This window comes from Sander lucioperca, chromosome 22 (assembly GCF_008315115.2).
Source record: "Sander lucioperca isolate FBNREF2018 chromosome 22, SLUC_FBN_1.2, whole genome shotgun sequence".
NCBI lineage: Eukaryota > Metazoa > Chordata > Actinopteri > Perciformes > Percidae > Sander > Sander lucioperca.
The window spans coordinates 26945048-26970325 of record NC_050194.1 but is presented as its reverse complement, the minus strand read 5'-3'; the positions used below and the strand labels follow the sequence as shown (position 1 = coordinate 26970325).

General features: G+C 43.4%; 1 protein-coding gene across 5 annotated transcripts in view; it reads left to right on the top strand.

The window, feature by feature from the left end:
- Window positions 1-24772, top strand: part of tmem94 (transmembrane protein 94) — a 58919-nt gene extending 34147 nt beyond the window's left edge. For 4 of the 5 annotated variants that reach the window (XM_035997348.1, XM_031323864.2, XM_035997347.1 and 1 more), the window contains 18 exons: window positions 8-320; window positions 1437-1610; window positions 2738-2840; window positions 3013-3221; window positions 3767-3948; window positions 5619-5739; window positions 7099-7214; window positions 8724-8823; window positions 9520-9628; window positions 11215-11407; window positions 12007-12084; window positions 12215-12300; window positions 12404-12485; window positions 16515-16678; window positions 17544-17638; window positions 17755-17848; window positions 20907-21077; window positions 23209-24772. In XM_035997348.1, the coding sequence (XP_035853241.1) occupies window positions 8-320; window positions 1437-1610; window positions 2738-2840; window positions 3013-3221; window positions 3767-3948; window positions 5619-5739; window positions 7099-7214; window positions 8724-8823; window positions 9520-9628; window positions 11215-11407; window positions 12007-12084; window positions 12215-12300; window positions 12404-12485; window positions 16515-16678; window positions 17544-17638; window positions 17755-17848; window positions 20907-21077; window positions 23209-23281 (2463 nt within the window). In that variant the 3' untranslated portion in view covers window positions 23282-24772. Of the gene's footprint in view, window positions 1-7; window positions 321-1436; window positions 1611-2737; window positions 2841-3012; window positions 3222-3766; window positions 3949-5618; window positions 5740-7098; window positions 7215-8723; window positions 8824-9519; window positions 9629-11214; window positions 11408-12006; window positions 12085-12214; window positions 12301-12403; window positions 12486-16514; window positions 16679-17543; window positions 17639-17754; window positions 17849-20906; window positions 21078-23208 lie in introns of those variants that run through there. The other variant, XR_004896324.1, reaches the window with a different exon arrangement.
- Window positions 24773-25278: the final 506 nt, after the last annotated feature.

Genomic DNA, 25278 nt, shown 5'->3' with positions numbered 1-25278 from the left:
TCTCCAGGACTTTGCAATGGGCTGCCCGGAGGCGGAGGCCGATGACTTTGTGTGCGACTACCACCTGGAGATGCTGAGCCTGTCGCAGGACCAGCAGAACCCAGCCAGCATCCAGTTCGACGACCTGTCCTGGCAGTGCCACCTGCCGTCCCTCAAGCCGCTGGGCCTCAACATCATGCTGAACCTCTGCAACGCCAGCGTCACCCAGCAGCTCTGCCGCTTCTCTGACCACCTGTCCAACCTGGCTCTGCAGGAGAGCCATGGCACCGTGCTGCCCGTCTGCGTCCCCTGGGGGCTCTGTGAGCTCTCCAGGCTCATAGGTGAGCATGCAGTGATGGTGTTTTTTAGGGCTGCTTTTGCATCTAGTTAATGTAGAGCAAGCGGTTTATACCATGGCCTGGTTTTCCCCCTTAAGCCCCTTTCACACAAGCTTTGCAAACCTGAAATTATCTAGACATTACCCAGCGAGAACCCAGCGAGAACGCAAACATCCAAATCAGTCTAATCGGATATCAAATGGTCTTTACTCTGTCAGCTCCCTTGTACAAAGTCTGTGTTATCTCTGATTGAGCCAAAACTGTGAGAATTAACAGCAGGCGAGTGGGCGTGTTGATGACGTTTCAATTGGTGCGTGCAAACCCAGAAGAAAAACAAACATCCGAGGGTGAAGAAGGAGGGGGATTTACACGAAGACGCCAGTTAAAATGTCTTAATGGAGAGATGACAACATTCAGGACAACAAATTCCTGGAACGGCAAGAGACTTGGTTGTTTATGACCAAGTTATGAGCCGGCTCGCTCTGAGAACTGAGTCCTCTTTCAAGTAAATGTGAATGAAAAAAGAAGTCCCTTTTTTGTTGGTCCACTTTTTGGTCAACTTTAAGAGGACTGAGTTTGGACTGTATCCGAGAAGAAAGTCCTTTCCCTAGTGTAAATGTCTGAGCACTATGAGCAAAGATCTACCCCTATGTGGTTATTTTTTTTTTTTTTTTTTTTTTAGATTATTTTTTTGGGGCTTTTCCCTTTATTGTACAGGACAGTGGATAGATGTGAAAGGGGGAGAGAGATGGGGGATGACACGCAGCAAAGGGCCACAGGTTGGATTCGAACCCGGGCCGCTGCAGGACTCAGCCTACATGGGGCGAACGCTCTTACTGGGTGAGCTAGAGGCCGCCTCTACCCCTATGTGGTTTTAACGAGTAAGTAAGAGTAAACCCACAAGCTGTTGCATTGTTGTACTGGAATGGGAGTATTTCACCTGGCAAAACTGCGAGAGAACTATAATTATTTTTTGACATCACTTAGGAGCAAAAATGTCTTCTCTGGTCAGAAAGGTAATAACTGAAATGGCTTTCCTTGATGTAAAACCTGTTAATTGTAGTAAACTGAACTTTGTCAACTGAACTTTGTGTGTGTGTGTGTGTGTGTGTGTGTCAGGGTTCACTCCTGGTGCGAGGGAGCTGTTTAAACAGGAGAACCACTTGGCTCTGTACCAACTGCCATCAGGAGAAAAGACAAAGGAGTTCACTTCCCGCCGCCTTCATTACTTCACCAAACGCCAGCCTCCCATCTCCCACCTTATCTCCCTGTTTGTTCGAGACTCTTCCTCCAGTGAGTCCACACACACACTTCAGTCTACCCAGGTTTCTGTCCCACTAGTCTGGTTTGTTTGATTTAGTTTTTAATGAAATGATAAAAGCTAACCTTGATTTTCCACTGGGCATGCGGCGTCTGTGCTGCGTTCCGGCTGCGCCACGCACCGTACCACACCGGTAGCGTCTCAGAAGCGGAGCGTCTTACCTGCCCGACTTGCAGATTTTATTGTCTCTAGAAGTACTTGAAAAAAACAGTCACATGTTTATTAACTAGTATCTTATCTTCTAGGGATGTCCCAATCACAGTATCGGATCGGAGCTGATTTTGGCATTTCTTTAACTGATCGGGGATCGGCATTCACCCCAGTTACCTTACCCCAATCATGTACATCAGCTTGTAATGATCACTGCCTTTAGTCACACACGCCCAGCTCCACAAACGCACCGCCAGACTGCCTGGATGCCGGCAATTACAAACCAAGATGGGCGCGGCCACTCACCAGTGTCTGTTCAGAGTCTCTGTCGCTGTCTCGTAGCTTGCAACCCTTGGCAACAATTTAAAAAGTCAGTCTTTTTGAGTCACCCGATTTTTACAAAAGCGGATTTTTGTAATTCTCCACACTTCTTCCGTGATTCCACCAGGAAACCACGCTTTCAGGCCGTCATTCCCTGAAGCCGGCATCGGTAAACACAAGAAGAAAATCAAAGATTGACTATTAAGCGCAAGAGGCGTCACTAAGTTTAGTTTTCGTTGTCCAGCGGGGAACTTGAGACTGTTTATTCTTTGGTACTGTTTTGGTACTGAACGCCCCGCGGCTCGCGTGAAAATAGACCTGGCGCGTATCTTTAGCGGAGAGCCGCTTCGCGCACGCTTCTGGGACGCGCCGTGGAATATCAATCATTGATTTGAATGCCCGCTAATCGCGGCGCCTCTGGAGACGCAGCAGACGCGCCTGGTGGAAAATAGCGGTAAGCCCTTTTTTTCTTAAATGTATTTGTTGCATTTTACGGTGTTAATTGTCCTTTCCCGTTCCCTTCCCTTTGCCCAAATAGCAGAGTAAGTTAAAAGGAGAATTAGTTTTTTTGTTTTGCTGCAAGCGTTATTCATTCTGTGTCTCGTGACCTCTGACCTTTCTGTTGCAGATAACGTCCAGATGCTGTCCCATGGCTCGGCCGACCTTATCCTGGAGTCCTGCACTGACTTCTGGGATGGAACTGATATCTATCCCCTCTCAGGCTCAGACAGGTGCAGCATCATTCACACTGATCATTCTCACTTTGCTGTAAATCTTTAGTCAAACTTAAAGTATAAAAAAGAGTTAACAATATTAATCACAAGCCAATATCATCCATGTTTCTAGCAGTCTTTCCAGTCTTTCTCCTATTGTTTGTTTAACCCGTCCCTTTGCCTGTTACAGAAAGAAGGTTCTGGACTTCTACCAGCGTGCCTGTCTGTCAGGTTACTGCTCTGCATTTGCCTATAAGCCCATGCAGGTATCCTTGTCCAGCCAACTGAATGGGAAGTGTGTGGAGCTGACCTGTGGTCCCTGCCTCTTCTCCGGAGTGGAGCTGCCCTCCACCACCCCCATCAAACACAACTCCTGCAGGAACAGCTGGAGCTCCGACGGTACGACTTATTGACAGGGGGACGTAGGGCTGGCTACCGAATTCAATACTTTTTAGGCACAGACCGAAGTGCCTCCATATAATCGAGTATCGAAAAATGACTGTGTCATTCAATACCAAATTTCAATCCCTAAGGAGTAAATCTCATCAGCGTCAGTGAACCAGTAAACACGCAGCATGCTTCTACCAAGATCTAATAATGCTGGTGATTGGCTGTTTAGTGTTACACATCGTAGATGCACGCAGGAAAAACTCTACGATACGCACAGAGACGGGCCTCACGTAGTAGGAGCTGAAAAATAAATAAAAACAGATTTGTGCCGTAATGTGTAATGATTAAATTTCTTTTTGTTAAAATGGATTTTGTAAAATTAGTATCGAAAAAAACCATGGTTCAGGAACCGGTATCAAAGTCACAGTGCTGGTACCGGTATCAAATATATACATATTCGATACCCAGCCCTAGAAGGACGTATAGTTAAAGTAATGATACAACTTTTTCTCATTCTGTTTTCCTCTCATTGTCTTTCCCCTTCATGTCTAAAGAGGGTATAGGTGAGGGTGTGGAGCGCGACGACTGTGTTCAGGCCCTCAGTGGGCAGATCTTCATGGGCATGGTATCGTCCCAGTTCCAGGCGAGGCTGGACACCGTGCGGCTCATCGATGCCCTCGTCACCGCCTGTATCCGGTTCGTTTACTTTTCCATGGAGGATGAGCTGCGCAGCAAGGTGAAGACTCGTGAGCTTGAATGAACATTCGATACTACAGTATCTAGTTGGTTACGGTGGCGCCGGCAGCCGTAATCCTGTACGCACTGTGAGACGTGCAACGCATCTAATGCGTAACAATGCCTAAATGCGCCCAGGGGCAGCAGCCAACAGCAGCAACTCCTCTCTGCTCTGTTCATAGTGCTAATTGTTTCATTAAATATTAGGGCAGTCCTCGACTAAAGAAATTCTTAGTCGACTAACACTTATATGATTTTGTCGATTAATCGATTAGTTGATGTAATCGACAGAGCTGTGCTCTTTGAGAGGTGGTTAAGACTAGAAAAGCACAATATAAATGTAGTTAATTAACCATCTGTAAAACTGACTTTCTCCACAATTAATCCTGCAAAAGCAGCACTTTAAATCTTGTGTTTACCAGAAATGTGCTCATAAGTTTCTTGGAAATGAGTAATTAAGCATGAATAAGCATAAAAAATGACTCATCAACTAAAGAAATCTTAGTCGACTAAGACCAAAACGACCGATTAGTCGACTAATCAACTAAGAGGTGGCAGCCCTATTAAATATACATTATTTCACCAACAACCCATCCACTATTTATCAGAATGTTCATTTTTATGACTCGATCCGTAGATAGTTAACTGGTTGCTGAGTATCGCTAAACCCACGGACGGAGCTAGCATGTTGTTTGAATCATGTGTGTCAACATGGACATGAATATTGCGGTTATGAGGCTTATCCCGTTTTAAATAATATTTGGGATATGATGTTTACATGGCACAGTGATAAGTCATGTTCTTTATATCTCCGTTAGGCTCGCTGACAACTGTCTGCTCTGAGTGCATCCATCTCTCTCTCTCTCTCTCTCTCTCTCTCTCTCTCTCTCTCTCTCTGTCTCTCTCTCTCTGTCTCTCTCGCTGTCTCTCTCTCTCTCTCTCTCTCTCTCTCTCTCTCTCTCTCTCTCTCTCTGTCTCTCTCTCTGTCTCTCTCTCTCTCTCTCTGTCTCTCTCTCTCTCTCTCTCTCTCTCTCTCTTTCTCTTACAAAACGCTTTAGTAAAATATTTTCACAGTCTGGTCATTATGATATGATAAAAGTACGCTAGGAGCACTCTCATACACATTAAATATTATAAGAACAGCTGATTTCTGGCGCAGTGAACCACCTTAGCGGGCAGGGCGTTTTTTGTGCGTACTGTGAAATAGAATCCTGCCGGTGCCACTGGTTGGTTAGTTTGGCCAAAATGAGTATGAGTAAGATACTCTTTCCTCAGGAAATGAAATGACTCTTATCTTTTGTCTCTCTATGTCTCTGCTGACAGCACCATGGTCATCCAATAAATGTATATAATGTATATCACAGTCTGTGACACACCAAGGGCCCGTCTTGTTTTTGTTGTTGTCATTGCAGTAACTGCTACAAAACACTACAATAATTGTTAGCATTAGAACTATTTTTCTTAGCAAAAAATGACAAAACCCCATCCTTAAAAAAGAAGAGACATTACACTGTCTCAGCAACTCCTCAGGCGTAGTGTAAAAATCATCGATGGCACAAAATGATATAAGATGTGTTGAAAAATCAATACAAAATGTCACAAGCAGTGTACTGCACACCAGAAGAAAAGTGTGAGTGCTTGAGTTATATGGCTACTTATGTGTCTATGCAGGTTTTTGCAGAGAAGATGGGTTTAGAGACAGGCTGGAACTGTCACATCTCTTTGACTCCAAACGGAGACAGTCCTTGTGATGGAGCTCCATCCAGCCCCGGTCACGGCTCCCTGCACGAAGGTACGTACCACGCGTATTTGTACAAACTCAGCTTAATATTCTTTTTATTCAATTTACAATAGGGATGCACTACATGGCTCTTCTACTGACTGCAGGTTTGATTTGAACATCAGTATGGATTTTTAGGGTTACTGTTTATATTTTGTGTGGTCTCAGGACTTAAATGAACCTCCAGGTTCAGGTGTTCCAGGTGTGGGCGAGTACTACTGCATACATGAAAAAAAATGTAAAGCCTTTTGCGAAGACTACAAGTTTGAAAATTGAAAAAATCTAGGGGTTTACCAGACCTGTAGCTCGCTCCTCATCGCAGCCTGAGGCTGCTACTAGCATAACACACCCAAAACTCAGAACCAACTGCAGGCAGGTGAATTGCATTGTAGGTAATGTAGGCACTAGGTTGTGACAAGAAAGAAGCATGTGTGGAATAAAAACAGTTCTCTGGTTCAGCTACGTTCATTTTTATCCTTTTTTTAAACTAAGTATGACAGTGTTATAGGAGTGCAATGCTAAATCAGTGGAGTATTCTTTTAAGTCTCGTGCTTATTAATAATAGTCTCGCTTTGCCAGACCATCCACACGCTGTGGAGCGGAGGAAGGGTCTGGCTAGTCTACAGAGCATTCCGGGATGGGAGAAAAATGTGCTCTGGTTGATTGGCATTTCTTTAAACCAATCACAATCGTCTTGGGCAGCGCTAAGCTCCCCAAGGAGCTGCTGCAAAATAGTCGTGCGAGAGAAAACTCAGATTGGACGGATAGTCTAGCTAGCTGTCTGGATTTACCCTGCAGAGATCTGAGGAGCAGTTAACCATAGTCCTCAGAAATCCACCAGAGTTTAGAACACCAACACAAAGACAGAGGAAGGTGACGGACATCGGCGAAAAGACATGCAACCGGTTGAATTTCCTGCGGCACCGGAGCAATCCTGGAAGCTGAACGTCGAGGATATAGACTAATTAATACATGGTTATTATGTGCGTCTGTAGGGTAGAGTATGGTAAAACACTGGTGCATTTGCAGATGCTCTTCAGTACACATATAAATACCTATCAGTTGGAGAGTTTTCAAACCCACATACATTTTAAATCAGATCTTCTCAAATCATGACATTTCCCTGTCCAGTGAGCTGGCTATCAAATCAGATGTGAGCAGAGACTGGAGCCAAAAGAAAAATCCAAATCCTCCCCTCCATGTTTGCTAAGCCTCTGTGTTGTTTTAATTAGACTTCCTAATTATGTATGGTGTGTGTGTGTGTTCCAGTCAAAAACATGTTCCTTAAATGAAGGCTCAGCAAGTGAACCCTGTGAAAGCTAGTTCTAAAACGTGTGAGTGTTTGAGAGTCTCTCTTCATATGTGATCCAGATTCCCGGGATGAAGCCGAAGGTCCACTGCTGCCAGAGGAGGAAGCCCACTCTGACCTGGCCAGTTTCCAGCCCACAGACAGCGACGTGCCCAGCTTTCTGGAGGACTGCAACAGGGTAATTTTAATAAAAGGGTAGTTTATTAAAACCAATGAAGCTACTGCTCAGTTCTCTTTACAAAAGAGGAAGGATCACTATCTGTTTGACGTCGACCCCTACATAACAGACTGATTTCTCTGTCCTTTGCTTTCTGAACCAGCAGGAGATGATGTATTGCTTTAAGTGGATTATTTGTACTAGTAAAGTGCCCGTTCAAAATGAGTGCTTGGCCTCTGGTATTGCTGCTTGTAGCTTACTCCAGATCCATTGTAGCCCAAAATGACTTACAGAAGGACCCCAAACTTCATATGCAACCACACTGTGTTGCCTACAGTGTACTTCTAATTCTGAGGAAAACATTGTACTACTACATTTACCTGAGAGAGATTCGGATTTTACTAACAAAATATCACAATTAAAATGTGGAGTAATCGCAGACATTTGCCTCATGGACTCATGGCGCTGCGCCATGTGCCACCCATCTGGTCCGTTATGACAGCCAATCGGCAAAAATCTGCGTTAATCAACCACCAGAACTGGACCAGAGACAAACTCACATTCACAAGGAGGGAGTCAGCTGGCTCTGGAATGTGCGCGTTGCTTGAAAGAGAGAGGCGGGGGCAATGAAAATAAAGAGTTTTTGTTTAACTGCATTTTAGTGTTGTCTTTTTCGTCAACGATCTTGCATGTACACAGTCAGCGTATAATGACGGTCGTGCTGTCTCGTCATTATTATTGTTAAATAAATGTAACACTTTCAGCAGAGGGTTCATTTCCCAACAGGCTTAGTGGCTTGACGGTTAACATTGAAGTATGGATTTGATTTGCGGGGGTATTTTGCCGACGGTAATGTTATTCATGTTATAACCTAAGTTAGCAGCACACAGAAAGAGACCTCTTTGCCCGTCAGCTCCGCGATGATGTTATTTTCTGCTATGTGCTTACAAATGGTGAATTTACAGCTCACACCAACTTAATACGATATAGTGTCTGGCTTTTGTTTGTTTAGTGTCGGCAAAAATGCCTTTTTGTTGAGTTTCACCTTAGCGATCTCACACCTAAGTGATCTGAGTGAATTTAGGCTGGGCTTTTATTGTGAAGAGTAGACACGGAAGAACCAGCGTTATGGCAGCGCTTTTTTTCTCAACATTTTTCCTCAACCTTTATTGTTCGGTTGTTTCGTTTAATTCACAGTTTATTAATATCCAATATCCAGCGCTATCCAAACTGCTCCAAATTCCAAACCCCAAAGTTCATTGGTACCCAGGAAACCAAGTTTGAAGTAGATCGGATGAACGGTTTATGAGATATTTCAAAGAGACGCATGCACGCACGCACGCACACACGCACACACACACACACACACATACAGAGATTCCCTGATTTATTAGAAAGATGTACTGCTGATATTTTGTCTAATAAAGAACTCAAATTATTGACATTTAGTCTAAACATGTTTGTTTTTTTTTCCTATTTCAATGTTCAATTTTTGACTGTTCCTGTTTTTCTGTCCCTGCTCTTTCTTAGGCCAAGTTACCTCGTGGCATTCACCAGGTTCGTCCTCATCTGAAGAACATTGATAATGTGCCTCTTTTGGTGCCACTCTTCACTGACTGCACCCCTGACAGTGAGTTTTTTTTCACACCCCCGATGTGTAATTCCACTTTGTTTTGTACACTTTTTGTATTTCTTTTTCAAGGTGTCCTATGTCCCCATTGTCTTCATATGCCCCTCAAGAGTGATGTAGATTATAATGAGGAAAAGTAGTGATAGCAATAATATGATATGATATGACACGATAGTAGTCTATATCCACGACGTTCCACTTCCGAGATTGCTCTTGTTCTGCCGGAAATTCCGCCGGAGGTCACTCTTTTCGGATGTCTGTTTTTCGCATGTCCCGTTACCTTCCTCTTTCTTTGTGTTGGCGTTCTAACCTCCGGTGGATTTGTGAGGACTATGGTTAACTGCTCCTCAGATCTCTGCAGGGTAAATCCAGACAGCTAGCTGGACTATCTGTCCAATCTGAGTTTTCTGTTGCACGACTAAAACAACTTTTGAACGTACACATGTTCTACCAAAACAAGTTCCTTCCTGAGACTATTTTGCAGAAACACCGTGGCTCCACTCGCCGCTTAGCACCGCCCAAGATGATTGTGATTGGTTTAAAGAAATGCCAATAAACCAGAGCACGTTTTTCTCCCATCCAGGAATGCTGTGTAGACTAGCCAGACCCTCCTCCGCAGCGCTGTGGAGGAAGGTCTGGCAATGTAAGACTAACATGATGGTAATATTGATACTAATGGTTTTTTTTTCTTCACAGCCATGTGTGAGATGATAAAGATCATGCAGGAGAACAGGGAGGTTACATGCTGTCTGGGAAGCTCCGCCAATTTCCGCAACAGCCGTCTGTTTCTACAGAGTAACCTCAGGTACTTTTTTTTCATGTGTAAATTGATGTTATTTGGATTTAGGGTTCGACCGGTGTTGATTTGTAATGTTAATTTTTGATTTTTTTTTTTATCAGCGAAAAAACTTTCAACCACAACATTTTTTTTCTTAGCGGATTGGGAAAGACTCTGAAGCAGCATGTAGGCTACATTTGTGGAATCCAGCTGAAAGCTACCTCTTTTGGTATCTAGCAGTGCAGTTGGTTTTGGTTTTACTTATTATTAATGACTCAGTGGCACTCCCAGCATTGAAGAGTGACATTCAAAAACACAACAGCCACATCTCAATAAGTGTCTATGTCAGTGTCCCCATTTTGGATAATCCACAGAACGCCAGTGGCTTAAGGTCGTTCATTAAACACTGATCACACAGTTTACAGGTACAGTTCATTACGTAGGGAATTGGGTGTCACCAATTAGTATTGAAAAATTGAAGGAATAAGGAAAAATGGCTAAATGTTAAGTGTCCAGTGCAGATCCACACTCTTGTTAGCAAGTACTGGATCCCAGTCAGTTTGGTCTTCTTTTAAGGATAGAAATTTAAATCTTTACAACAAATCCTTTAAGTACAATTTTTAAAGTAAATTAGTACATAAGTATGCTGAGTTTCCCAGGCTTGTAGCCACAATCACACTTACCCCACTTGCACTTTTCATCTTTGTTTTTTTACCAGCGTGGCTTCATAAAATTTGTTAGAAATGTAGCTATAGAAAGCATGAAGTGCCATTTTTCAGTACAAATGATATTCCATTTGCCTCCATTGTACTTGTGTGGAGACAGATATCTCAAAACCTGGTTAAAGGAACACGCCGACTTATTGGGAGTTTGTCTTATTCGGCATATCCCCCAGAGTTAGATAAGTCCATACATATCCTTCTCATCTCCGTGCGTGTCGTAACTCTGTCTGACGTCCCCACCGCTAGCCTAGCTTAGCACAGATCCTGGAGGTAACCGGCTCCATCTAGCCTACTGCTCCCAATAAGTGACAAAATAACGCCAACATGTTCCTATTTACATGTTGTGATTTGTATAGTCACAGCGTGTACAAATAACAAGGTCACATGAGACTCACTCCGCCCAAGTAGCAGAAGTAGCAGTGCTTCGCCTTCTGAGAATATAGTTCCCAGTTTATATACGGTTAGAAGATGGCTGTGTCTCATGTGACCTTGTTATTTGTACACGCTGTGACTATACAAATCACAACATGTAAATAGGAAAATGTTGGCGTTATTTTGTCACTTATTGGGAGCAGTAGGCTAGATGGAGCCGGTTACCTCCAGGATCTGTGCTAAGCTAGGCTAGCGGTGGGTGCGTCAGACAGTTACAACACGCACGAAGATGAGAAGGGTATGTATGGACTTATCTAACTCTGGGGGATATGGTGAATAAAACAAAGTCCCAATAAGTCGGCGTGTTCCTTTTTAAATAAAAATATCTGCACGGTTAGATTCTACATGAAGTTAAGTGAAGAAACGCTTCTTGTAACTTGGCTATTTTGACCCTTTGTGGGCACAGTATTATGATCCTGATTGGCCCATATGTGAATGTTCAACTTCCTTCCTCCACAGCATTGCTCTGGACCCTCTGTACCCCTCTCAGTGTTCTTGGGAGACGTTCGGCTATGCCACTGGAGGAGGATTTAACGACCGAGACGCTGAAGGTCTGTCTCCTCTGAGGCTCTCGGGACAGCTCAACAGTCTGGGCTGCTCCGTCACCTTCCACCAAGGAGAGAGTGTCAGCATGGTGAAGCTCATAGAGCAGGTTAGCCACACAAGCACTCACACACTCGTTAAGTCAGAGAGAGTATTCAAATGTATTAAACAGCCCCATATTATACTCCTTTTCAGCATCATATTTGTATTCTTAGGGGTCTACTAGAATAGGTTTACATGCTTTGATGTTAAAAAACATATTATGTTTCTCATACTGCCCATTACTACAGCTCCTCTGTCTGAAACACTGTCTGAGCTTTTGGTCCGCCTTTCTGAAAAGCCCAGTCTGCTCTGATTGGTCAGCTGGTCCACCCTGTTGTGATTGGTCAGCTGGCCCACTCTGTTATGATTGGTTAACCAGATTCAAACAAGCCACTGGGTGGGATGTGCGTGCTCAGGCAGCACATTTGATAAACTGGGCTGACATTCTCAATTAATGACATCACTAATTGAGGAATGTCAAACAGGAATGTGGGCGAGCCGTTGTTAGACAGACAGTTGAGAAAAAGTGCTGTCTGTGGGAGAGAAAGTTCCATTTGGAGTGAAATGTGTTTTTTTGTTCTTTATACATCTATTACATACACAAAAATTAAAAAAGCATAATAGGTGCTCTTTAATTATTCGGCCTTTTGGGTGAATCTGTTTCAGGCACGACACACAACCTACGGCATCCGCAAGTGCTTCCTTTTCCTGCTCCAGTGTCAGCTCAGTCTGGTCATCATCCAGGTGAGTGAGGAGACCTCATATGGATGTTTACGCTGCACTAGGCTAACGTTTTATGTAAAAATACATGTGTTATTAACACACATTTCTGATATTGAATAAATAAATGGAGTGCCCTGTTTTTTTTCTGCAGTTCTTAGCCTGTCTAGCTCAACTTCCTCCTCCCATGAACACCACTGACATCCTCTGGCTGTCCTGCTTCAGCTGCCCACTGCTAAGGTACACACACAGAGAACATAGTAGGAATCTAGACACTAATAATACAATGTTGCTGTGCCATATAGGGAGTCACGCTTATGGTCGGTTTGTGTTGTGTTGACAGTGTGTCATTTTTGGGGAAGCCACCAGACAGTTCAGTCATGAACGTTGCAACAGGGAAGAACCTAGATGCAATTCCAAGAAAGGTAGGATCACATATCAGTCACATCTTTCACATCTACTGCTGATCTGTAAACTTAAATTGTTATTGACTTATTAGTAGGGATGCCCCTCAACACCCTGTTCTAATGGGAACCGGTTTTAAATGAGTAAAAACCAGAGTATTGATAAGGTCCGGAATTATCGGGCCTGCTATCGGTACTGTCTGTCTGTCTGTCTCTGTCTCTCTCTCTCTCCCTCTGTCTCTCTCTCTCTCTCTCTCTCTCTCTGTCTGTCTGTCTCTCTCTCTCTCCCTCTGTCTCTCTCTCTGTCTGTCTGTCTGTCTGTCTGTCTCTCTCTCTCTCTCTCCCTCTGTCTCTCTCTGTCTGTCTGTCTGTGTCTCTCTCTCTCTCTCTCTCTCTCTCTCTAATAGCGTAGTCATAACTCATAGTTACTTATAGTCTATCTTAATTTAAAACTATATGTAACGTTTACCTGATTTATCCAGTTGTGTCATCGCTCTGCTCTGTCTGCAGTCTCTCATTCAGCGTGGATGAGAGACACATGTATATAATACGTTTTTTACACAAGCACAACGCGTTAGCCCGGCTAATAGCTAATTGTTGCAAACAAGCTCAGTCATTTGATGTCAGAATATGAATATTATTTATGTTATTGACATTTTAGATTTGTTTTCAGTGAGTTTATGTAATGACTTTGCTTCTTTGCACAGCTACTAGAGATTATACTGAAAGATGTTTCTAATGTGTTGACCAACCCATTTGCATACATATACTTTTAGATATAATGCAGTCCAGTACACACTTGGGTTAGGTACCGTACACTTTTTTTTTTCCAGTACTGGTACCTGGAATTCGGTTTTGCTACTTTCCCTCTATAATAACTATGAATAAATAAAAAATTATTTCAGTTGTAAAAAATTATTCCAAACCTATTTATCCCATTCACTCTGAACATTTTGGTATTTACAACATTTTACACTCAACACACACAAAATAAAACACCTCCGTCTCCCCTCCCAAACTCGTCCCTACAAACTATCTAATAATTATTAATTTCTTACACTGCACTGTATCTTTTATTATTGTATTTGTATCTTATTCTATTGTAGCCTGTTTTCATTTTCTCTCTTTTTAAACTGCTCTTTAATGTTTTATGTAAAGCTTTTTCAATTGCCTTTTTGCTGAAATGTGCTATAGAAATAAAGTTGCCTTGCCTTACAACCTCAGCCTGTCAGTCAGTCACCAGGGCAACGCTGTGCCTGTCTGTGTCAGAGGAAGTGTAACCGCACCGCAGCTGCTTCCGGCTCGCCATTAATATCATATCGCAGCGAACGCTGTCCACGTGGAGTTATGAAAACTGTAACCACACTTGCAACTGCTTCACCTGCATTGTGACTTGAGAAACTGCCGAGGCGACGTAGCTTCTCTCCGTCCACACCTCTCTGTGTGTGTGTGTGTGTGTGTGTGTGTGTGTGTGTGTCAGAGCTGAGCTCTGCTCTCTGTCAACATGCAGAAAAGACAGATGTGCTCACGTACCCAAATTTGGCACCGTTTGATTTAACGTGAATCAGTCCTTGGTAGTACTGACGTATTTTGCTTGGTACCCAAAAAAAGTACAGAGTTTGGTACCCAACCCTAGTACATACTAATACTAACTCCAACTTTTATAGTAGTGGACAGTGTCAATAAAACATAAGATTCATTAAAGGTGGAATTTATGGCAGAGCTTTTGTATTGGATCGCATTAGACTGTACACTAGGGTTCCACGATATTGACAAAATGTGATATTGCAATATCAGTTATGAATATTGCGATATCGATATTAATTTCGATATTTTTAAACATGTAAATGTATAAGTTATGGGAAAACACATCAAAATAGATTAATTACAAATAAAACAAGTTTTCTTACAACACAAGGTTTATTTCAACTGACAGTCATATTGGACTGGTCCAACATGAATAAATGAATAAGGACCATGTCTACAGAACAGGACATGTTCTACTGGTTGGACAGTATGAAATATATAAATAAAGAGAACAGGACATGTTTTACTGGTTGGTCCGTTTCTCTCTATTTCTTCACTCACACTGTCACTCTGTCGAAATATGCACACATGGTACGCTCCATAGGGTTTGTCACGTAGTGGACTCGTGCACTAACATGTGCAAGTGGCACGGTAACTGGCCAATGAAACATGATCATTATAGCGTTTCAAGCTCTAAATCGAACACAACTAAGCCACACAGCCAACGGACGGGACGCAGCGCTCCACAAAATAAACAAAATATTGCATACTTATCGCAACACTTTCAATATAATATTACGCAATGTGATATCGTGATAACGATATTGAGTCGATATATCGTGCACCCCTACTGTACAGGGGTATCTAATGAAAAGGGCAATTAAGTGGTGATGATGATTACAAAATAATAATCCACAAGATTCTTTGTTTACTTGATTTGTGTGACACCTCAGTTCATAGACCTTTGTATCCAGCAGACATATTGACAGGAAAAGCACAGGTGTTAAAAAAAACATGAATCATGGCTGTGTTCTGTTAAGGTGTGCAGGTTTCAGGGCTTTGGTATTACACATGATGGCTCACTGGCTTTGCTTACTTGGACACCTAATGTAACAGAGCCATTGCTAATGCTATTAGTAACTAGCCTGGCTCCGCCCTCCTACGTACTTACGCTCAATTTTAATTTCCCTTCAGTACTCCGTCTGGGTTTGCGGTATATTCTTGGGTTTTCTCCAGCCAAATCTTTGGCGGTCCAATCAGCGAAGAGAGGGAGTGGCTGAGAACGATTACTTTGAGGCCGTGCGCTAGAGTTGCGGCGGAGAAAGATGCGAGCGAAGCCATTCGGTCCGTTGTGGCAACGCTGCCGAATATCCAGAAGTTAAAGCCCGAGCAAGAACAATCTTTGCTGAGTTGTGTTGGTGGCCATGATGTTATGGCCCTCCTCCCCACGGGGTTCGGGAACAGTTTGATTTTCCAGCTCGCTCCATTAGTGGTGAAGGAGTTGGCTAAGGCTAACGCTAGCAATGCTAATGCTAATATAAGCCTTGGCGGTCTCCCCTCTTGTTGCACATGCGCATGACATACGTCACGACCAAACGTTAGCGATTGGTTATGGCAGATCCAGAGTGGCTCTGGGCAGATCCAATAGTTTTATACTTCAACAGAGTACCCGCCTTCAAGGAAGTTAACACTTGTCAATGGAGAGTGGCCAGACTCTCTGTACAAATGAAATGTACCAGAGTCTGGTAGGACCAGGCTAATTAGTAACACCTGTGCTTTTTGTACTATGACAAAGTCAAAATGTCTGTTGGGAAAAAGGTCTATTGCTTTGGTGTTGCAATTACAATAATATAAAACAATACTCAGTGTAAAGCGCAGCTGATAAACACAACAGTAATCACATCTATCAGGAGGAATCATTAACATTAATTTTAATGCAAAGGACAACAAGGGATTTGACTGGATGTCAATGAATAAGAAGCTAATGCCACTGATGGATCTTTGACTAAATAGATTGGAGGCTGGTAGTCTCGCATTCCCAGACCGTCCTCCACAGCGCTGCGGAGGAAGGTCTGGCTAGTCCACACAGCATTCTGGGATGGGAGAAAAAGGTACTCTGGTTTGTTGGCATTTCTTTAAACCGACTACAAACGTCTTGGGCGGCGCTAAGCGCCAGACGCAATAACGGTGCCTCTGCAAAATAGCCTCGGGAAGGAACTTGTTTTTGTAGATCGTGTATGCTCCAAGGTTGTTACAGTGCAACTGAAAACTCTGATTAGACAGATAATCTGGGAGATCTGAGGAGCAGTTAACCATAGTCCCCATAAATCGACTGGAGTTTAGAATGCTAACGCAAAGAAAGCTAAAGGTGACGGACATCCGGCCGAAAATGAGGTACATCTGGTGGCACCGGAGCAATCCCGTAAATGAATCGTCGTCGATATAGACCAGGAGGCTGGACAATCTGAAAGCCTGTCATTCGAATTAGTCTGACTTACTCATCATGTTGTCCTCTTTGACCAGACCCAGAACTACTTCCTTGGCTGTTTCCTGTTGAAGTTTGGCCTGACAGCGTGTGCCTACCTGCTGGCCTTTGGGTTCACCCTGCAGGAGATCTGCCTCAGGAGCAGCAACTCCACTTTAGCTGACAACAGCACTGTCAACTGCCTTTATATACTCTCAGCCAGGTAGGAGAAGCAGTCCGCTGTCATAAGGCCACCATTTTTTCTTTAATGGTATCTAGGCCTGTAACAATTATGACATAATTGTCTAATTGTCTGTTTTTTTTTTTTTACGTAATTGCGGTCTTTGTTTAACCGCAATTAATCGCTAACATTAGCTAAGGTCTTAAGAGATATGACTGTTGATGGTAATTGTTGATGTTGTTTAGATTTGCCAAATTGTAATTCTATAAGTACACGTTCATAACGAAAATGACAAGGGGGGTACAAGTTAGAAACAATATTTTATGATAATAAAGAGCCGTGGTGTACTTCATAGGCTGTGTATATACAACATACATACATATATATGTATATATCAAAAAAAAAAAAAAAAAAAAAAAAATTATATATATATATATATATATATATATATATATATATATATATGTGTGTGTATATATATATATGTATGTGTATCTTTTTTTTGATTTGGCAGAAAGAGACAATTATATTGTTAGTCGCAATTATTTCTGAGACAATTAATTGTATAGAAAAGTTTGGAATTCTCACAGCTCTAATGGTATCACACTTAATTTCAGGATGATTTGATTATGAAAATGATGAAATGGTTGTGTACAGCTCACTGAAAGTCACATCTAATGGAGAAGATGCTCAATGGTGTTTTAAGCCCCCAACGTCGACTTCAAGGCAGCGCTGCGACCGTCGACTTCAAGGCACCTAACCCTAACCTTAACCCTAACCCTAACACCAGCAGCAGCAGAGCTGCCTGGAAGACGATGTTGGGGGCTTAAAACACCAAACACCGGAGAAGACATAGTGGAGAAAATCCAGACTTTATTAATCCATTAAATCAATTGTTTTTCTGCAGCTCTTCGGTTGACTCTCCTCACTGGTTCAGTGAGCTGTCCAATGGCCTGCTGCTGACTCAAAAGGTCATGGCAGGGTTCCTTGTCTTACACACGGGTAGGAATCCACTCTAACATACAGTATGCAGCATAAATGATGGTCCACGTCACCCATGTTTTTACCGTTATTCAAATCGATCCCTTTTTTCTGTGTCGTTGGTCTCATCTTCTCAGTGGTGATCTCCCTCAGCTATGTGCACCGCTCTCAGTCTCTGTGGAGAAAGAGTCCCCTCAGCAATACCTGGTGGTGTCTCACTGTTCCTGTGGTGTAAGTGATTATTGGTCATTTGTATGCTCTACAGATTTAGAGTTTATCTGTGCGTATATATCACAGTTTGCCCCCCATATTCATTGTACAGCGGCGCATCGCCGCCACGGAATGGTGAGCGCCGCTGCTAAAATTTCAAACGATCATCAATGTACTCTGCTCTCGTGTTTCACCGAGTGCGGGAACGCCCGAAATACATTGGCACAGATTAGGGGTGTCACAATACCAAAAATTTGGTAGTCGGTGCCAATACCAGTAAAATAACACGATTCTCGATGCCGATTTCGATACCACGGTAAAAAAAAACCCGAGGAGCAGGCAAGCGAGCATGGCTGTTCACAACGTGTAGCCTGTTCAGCGGCCGTAGCTGACAACGGTGAGTTATTTGAAGCCAAGAGAGGGGGGCTGTAAATCAGGAAGAGAGGACCGTGAGTTTGCAGTGAACATGCTGTTTTTTAGGTCAGGTAGAGTTGACTCTCGTATGTACCGGAAGTAGAAGCACGTGACTTTGGCCACTTGTTCGTGACCTTCTTCTTCTGAATCGATCGACTGGAACACTCTGAAGCGTATACTGCCACCATCAGTTCCAGAAGAGGGGCAGCACTGATGCTGCTAACACTGGCATCGTCGCTAACGGTGCCTACGGTGCTTGTAATTTTAGAACCGGAAGGTATCGGTAGTATCGGTTCTCGTGACATCCCTAGCACAGATGGAGCGCAACACGTGATATCTGAACCTTTTTTCAACTTGCTTTATGTTGTCTTCACTCGCAACGATCTCTACCATCATCAGAAACTTGTAGGAGAAAACTAGGGCTGCACAATTAATCGAATTTTAATCACGATCACGATTTTGGCTTCCCACGATCAAATTCACGTGATCGAGCGATATTTAAAATGCTTCATTCCGTTCGTAGAACGCTCTGTATCAAAAAAAATGTTTCCCAAGCTCCCTAAACCACTCTCTGATCACGTGCCTCCATGAGCCAATCAGAGTGGTTCCCTGCACCGCGCAGTTTAGTTTAGATGTTGACAGTCACAGAGGACAGAGTAACGTGAGGAAAATTCCACAACAGATAGCAGTTGGTCATAAGTCGTCACGAGGTTTACCAGTTTACCAGTAAACACAACATGTTGTCCCTTCTGTTGTTTTTCAGACAACAGCAGTGACCAGTGCTAGTTTGAGTCTTTTAGCTCATAGCTTTAGCGGCAGACTGTTGTACGTCCCGCTGTTGGAATCCTCTAACAGTGAAATACAGTCACACTACACCGTTTAGCTGTCAGCATTTTAGCCGTGTTTAATCCAGTTACTACTGTAGCTAACGGTAGGCTAACGTTACCTGCTGTGTAACGTGTTATTAGTATTTACTAGCGTGACATGCAGCAATGTTTCTGTTGCCTCTAACGTCTGTTTTGGACCATCAGAGCAACGCAGACATTTAAGTGGGACCGTAATCTGTGTTGCTATTTCGTCCGGTAGATACCGTGCACCGGTGCCCTATTGGCACTAGATTTTAACATGCGCTGTTAACGTGAACAGAAAATTGCGTTGCCTATATCTTTTCACGGCAAACGCGCATGTTTGGAAAGTGGTCGCACAACAGCTGAAATGGCATACTCCTTCATAGTATCCTTCAACAAAGGAGGAATGTAGCACAATATGAATGTATTGGCAGGAATGTAGCACAATATGGATGTGAAAGCAGTTATAATTAGCCTATTTGACATCAATATATTGATCAAAATAATCGTGATTATCATTTTGGCCATAATCGTGCAGCCCTAGAGAAAACTCAAACAGGCAACAGTTAAATATTTTCAGGAGGTACACATTAGCTAGGGTATCGATATGGAGTATGTGCTTTAGCTCCATTGCCAGACCTTCCTCCACAGCGCTGCGGAGGAGGGTCTGGCTAGTCCACACAGCATTCCGGGATGGGAGAAAAACGTGCTCTGGTTTATTGGCATTTCTTTAAACTAATCACAATCGTCTTGACAGTGCTAAACACTGGCGGAGCCACGGTGCCTCTGCAAAAAAGCCTCAGGAAGGAACTTGTTTTGGTGGAACGTGTGTACGTTCAAAAGCTGTTTTAGTCGTGCAACAGAAAACTCAGATTGGACAGATAGTCTAGCTAGCTGTCTGGATTTACCCTGCAGAGATCTGAGGAGCAGTTAACCATAGTCCTCAGAAATCCACCGGAGTTTAGAACGCCAACACAAAGAAAGAGGAAGGGGACGGACATCCGGCCGAAAACAGGGACATCCGGCGGAATTTCCGGCGGCACCTGAACAATCCTGGAAGTGGAGTGTCATGGATATAGACTAGCTCCATAGCTACACTAAAAGCCTTTAACCTGCAGCTATGATTTTGCAACCTCCTTATTAATTTCAATAAGACCACTGTGTTGTGCAGTGATGACACAGAGGGCTCCAACTAAAAACTTGAACCTGGCTCAACATTTTACGCAATTCAATGCAATTTCATGTGCCAACACGCTGCCTTTGCAACACAAATAGGTGCACGTGGACATTCCTGCTAGATATGTAACGCAAACTGTGTAATTATACTAATAATCTTACAGTCGTCACCACAGAGTTCAAAGTCCTTTATTTTTCATGTGCACAACAATTACAGTGAAGCACTCATTGGCAATAAAATACTTAGTTCTCAGTCTCATCCAACAATGCTATTAATGTATAAAAAGAAAATCACACAGGTAAAACAAATGAGAATCTAAGACTAAACATAAATGAATAAAATAAAATAGTGTCGCTGTCGGGTGAAAACCTTGTATGTCCAGTTCAGTAAAATTAAATAAAAAAAGCTAATTTGAAAACATTTCATTGAGCAGTTTACCTTAGATGAAGTTAGACAAAATTGCCTCTTCCCAACAGCATCTATATTATAAAATAGAGTCAAATAAAATAGAATATAAAATATATACAATACAACATATACATATTAACAAAAACTAATATACTGTAAATCAAATAACCTCGCCTTTTGATATAAATGTCTTACTACATTATCAACCCTCACTGTCTTTTCTCCCCTGCAGTCTGCTCAGTCAGGTTGTTCAGGCCACAGTGGATTACCAGTTGTGGCGCGACCGGAGCAGCCTCCTGACCTTTAACCTGGGTGACATACCCCTGCTGGCCTGGCTGCTGGTCTCTCTGTCACCACTTCTGGTGGTGGTGGTCAACGAAGTGGTGAAGCTACACGAGATACGGTAGGAAACCAGACACGGGGAACTGAAGCAACTATAGTCTGATACTCTATATGGTTGTGCGGAGGCTCCACGCAGAGCTTTCTCCGTAGCCTACGCAAGTGACCTGAAGTTTATACTTGTGCGTTGGTGTGTGCGTCGAGCTCTTTAAGCGAATAGCAGGGCCGGCATGGTTGTGTGTGTGTGGGGAGTGTGTGGCAGAGCGAGTGAACCCGCTCTTCCACTGGGCGTGTCTGTTCTGCGTTCCGATTGTGTTCCGTCCTCCGCCATACCGCACCGGTAGCGTCTCAGAAGCGGAGCGTCTTGCCTGCCCGACTCGCAGATTATATTGTCTCTACAATCACATGTTTATTAACGCTTTAGTGCGTAACTTTTTGATATTAATGAACATCCGTTACATTCAAGCCATTGCCAAATGAGTTGCTACAAAGCTAATTAAGAGTATCAGCTCCACACAACTCTCTCTGGATTTCTCAGTAGGACTATGTTCAGAAGATTGTGGCATCAGGCGACTTTCCCACGCAGAAACTAGAGTGAAGATAATGACCTCTTCTGAAGAGTCCATCATGTTTTTTTAATCCTCCGTGTTCTCCTTGGCTACTAGCAACTGTGTGGAGGAGGGGGGAGGGTCGGTGCGCGTTCACGGAAGGCTTGTATCATGTGGACACGCCAACAGTTTTGTTGTCATTACTTATAATTCCTCATGGGGCTGGCAGAAACTACGCACTATAGCTTTAAGCTAGTATCTACCTTCCACTCCAAGCACTCCTGCAGTTAAACTCCATGCCTTCTCTTTTCTGGCGTTGTCCCGATAATAAGGATCTGTGGCACAGCTGGTGGCATATCAAGCATTGACTTGAATGGCTGCGATTGCTCGTGGTGGTTGCGGCGCCTCCGGACCACAGCGCAGACGCAAAATAGAGGTGAGAGAGTGACAGGGAGTAGCTTCGGATCGAGTACCGACTCTAGAGGCGGTTCTTTCTGACCACGGTGGGAAATCTGTAGCAGGAAAAGTTAACCCTCTCCTTGATTTCATGTTGTTTATGGAGAAATGAGTTGGGGGGGGGGGGGGGGGGAAATGCAACGCTACCAAGCCCCGGGCCGAGTGACGTGCATCACCGCGACGTGTAGTTACGGCGGATTTCCACCAACTGCGGAACGGCTCTGGATCAGCTCCGCTGCTTGTCGGCTGCGTGCTCCGCTGTCCTTCAATACCCACCAGGTCCGGATTTGTTGCGGAACGGCTGCGGCCATGACTGACAGCTGAGGTCACAAAGACCCACGATATCTCGCGAAATTCAGGTATTATCGCGCGATATAACAGGATGTAGTTTCTATAAACAGAACCACAAACTTGACTTCAGGCCTGTCTCCGCCCATTATGACGTTTTCAAGGTGTATTGCAGGGAAATATGATCCGCCGTGAGCACGGTGTATTTTATTTTGAAAATTAACCGGATGTTTAATTTTTGTTTCTGTGCTCGACTTCCTGTCCCGCACAATGTGCCCTGTGCTGAATTGCTGACGGAGCTCTCCGGCATCCGGCAAAAATAGAAGCTCTGCATATCTGCTCCGGAGGGCTGGGGATCGCTGGAGCTGGGACGGAGTCGGAACACAGCCGTTCTGCAGTCAGTGGAAATACACACAGTGACTTTAATGGAAACCTATTGACTCCGCCGCCGTTCTGGAGCGGATCCGCAGACGTTCCACAGTTGGTGGAAATTGGGGGTTACATTTCTGTAGAGGTGCACGTCAGGCTACAGCGTAGGGTCAGGATCTCCACGTACCTACGTAGGTACCCACGTCGTCGATTTAACACAGAAGCATAAATTGGCCTTAAGCAGTTCTAGATGGGTGAATAGGGATGGAAACGAGGAATTCAAGTGGAATATTGGAAATGGGTTGAACCCGTTCACTCAATGACTTGGACTCGTGGGAGATTCTTGAGCAACAAATAGCAGAAAGAAGCAGGGGATCAGTGTGGATTATTCAGGATTATTTAGTACTCAGACCAGTCTTTGATTTGCTCTCATGTTAGGCAGAACGGGAATGTACTGTGAAGCAGGAAAAATGCAGCAGATTGTATCCCTGTCTTGATCGTGACCTCCGATATGTCACCTCTTGTCACTTTCAGGGTGCGAGTTCGCTACCAGAAGAGACAGAAGCTGCAGTTTGAAACAAAGCTGGGGATGAATTCTCCATTCTGATGCGTTCCCTCTGAGGGAACTGGTGACGTGGCAATACTGGGAACCATTGGTTCTGGAACCAGGGTAGGGCAGGGTGCAAACCCTGCAGAACCCTTTGTTAACACTTCAACCCAACAGCACAGCAACCATCAGCTGGAGCAGATATCAACCAGATGTCACCGTGGGGGGTTTATGACACAAATGTTTAAGCTCCTGGGTCTGTTTTCTTTCAACAGTTGATATCCTATCAGTTATCTGAAGGGCAGGGTAAATTCCAAAGCATTCATTTCCATTTAATAGAAAAGAGCCAAAAATAGGCAAATATTAATTGTCTGGTTTTGTTCGTTTTAACGGCATGAGGAATGTTTTCTAAAGAGGTTTATGCTTTCTCACGAACGCTTCTGTTCTCCATCTCTGAGAGACCCTCATCTCCAGGAACACCCCAGACCCACAAACAAAGGATGTTTTAGTGAAGTTCCTTTTTTAATGTCACCCAATGAGACACAAATCAAATTGTCCTATCATTTGAGCAGTCCAGCCTTCATTCACAGGAAAAGCACATAGTAACTGTTGAGCCCCAAAGTATTCAATATAAACAAGGCCCCCGGCCTCTTAAGCTAGCAAGCTCAACAACAGCTACCAGATGTAGCCAGTTAGCCCCTGTTAGCTAAAGCAACAACAAAGTAATTCTGAATAAACTATCTAGCTGCTGCTGTAAAATAACAGTACACAGACACATTAACTACCATCTCCTTTTATTTATTTAGCCGCACATGCTACTTACCTAGTTGGCTAACTAGCTAGGTGGGGTTGTGAGCTTTGTTTTATTACTGTGCATGAGACGGTGCTAACGGCAGCAGCAAACATTAGCCGTTAGTTAATTCAAAGTAACTTCTGCCACATTTTAGTTCGAAAGATGTTCCTCAGAAATAGCACAGAATGGCAGGCAGTCTCACAGGAGCTAGCTGACCAATAATCTAACCTCACACAAAGTCCTTGCTGGTTAGCCAGCTAGCTAGGTAGCATGAGCAGACAAAAAGTAGCATGAGCAGCTTAAGAGCTGAAGAGGCTAAAGAGGTTTAGTTTCTGTGTACTGTGTTTTTAGTTTTTACAGCAGCAGCTAGTAAATTGATTCACTTTGACATTGTTGGTGCTGTAGCTAACAGGAGCTAACAGCTAGCTAACAGTAGCAGTTGTTGAGTTTGCTAGTTTAAGCGGCAGGGGGGTACCTAAAAGGTGAGCGGATTGTGACAATACTGTCACTACCCGATGTGAGTTGCGCATGCTCAGATTTAAACGGTTTACGGCATAACGCCAATGGATCCGAACGCTGAAAAGTAAGCCACAGGGGAAGAACGTGATTGGTCAAAAGTAAGTCACAGGGGAAGAACGTGATTGGTCAAAAGTAAGTCACAGGGGAGAAACGTGATTGGCTAATGTGGGCTTACTTTGGGCTTACTTTAGCGAAGTTGACAGGATACAGCGAGAGGTAGCGGGATCGATGCCCGCATCCTCCAGCTTCTCTTTTTACCGAAACACCACCGTACTTTTTTAATTGGTTGCAAGTATACAATGTTCTCATATGCTGCTAGTGCTAATAAAGTAATGTCTTTAATTATGTAAATATTATTCAAAGATTATTATCCAAACGTGCTACACCTGCTCAAAGTGTGTAGATGTCGCCGCGTCATTGTCGCAAAGTGACGCATGCGCAACTCACATCTGGTAGAGACAACACCACTGTTTGAAAAGAGACCAAAAAGAATAAAAACTTAACATGAAATAAGAATACTATTAGGGAAAATGTCATTATGGAGTAACAACAGACTTTTGAATAGGGCCATTTCTCTCTCTCTCTCTCTCTCTCTCTCTCTCTCTCTCTCTCTCTCTCTCTCTCTCTCTCTCTCTCTCTCTCTCTCTCTCTATATATATATATATATATATATATATATATATATATATATATATATATATATATAAACATTTTAAATGAAACTTTTTATTTTATTATTCACAAA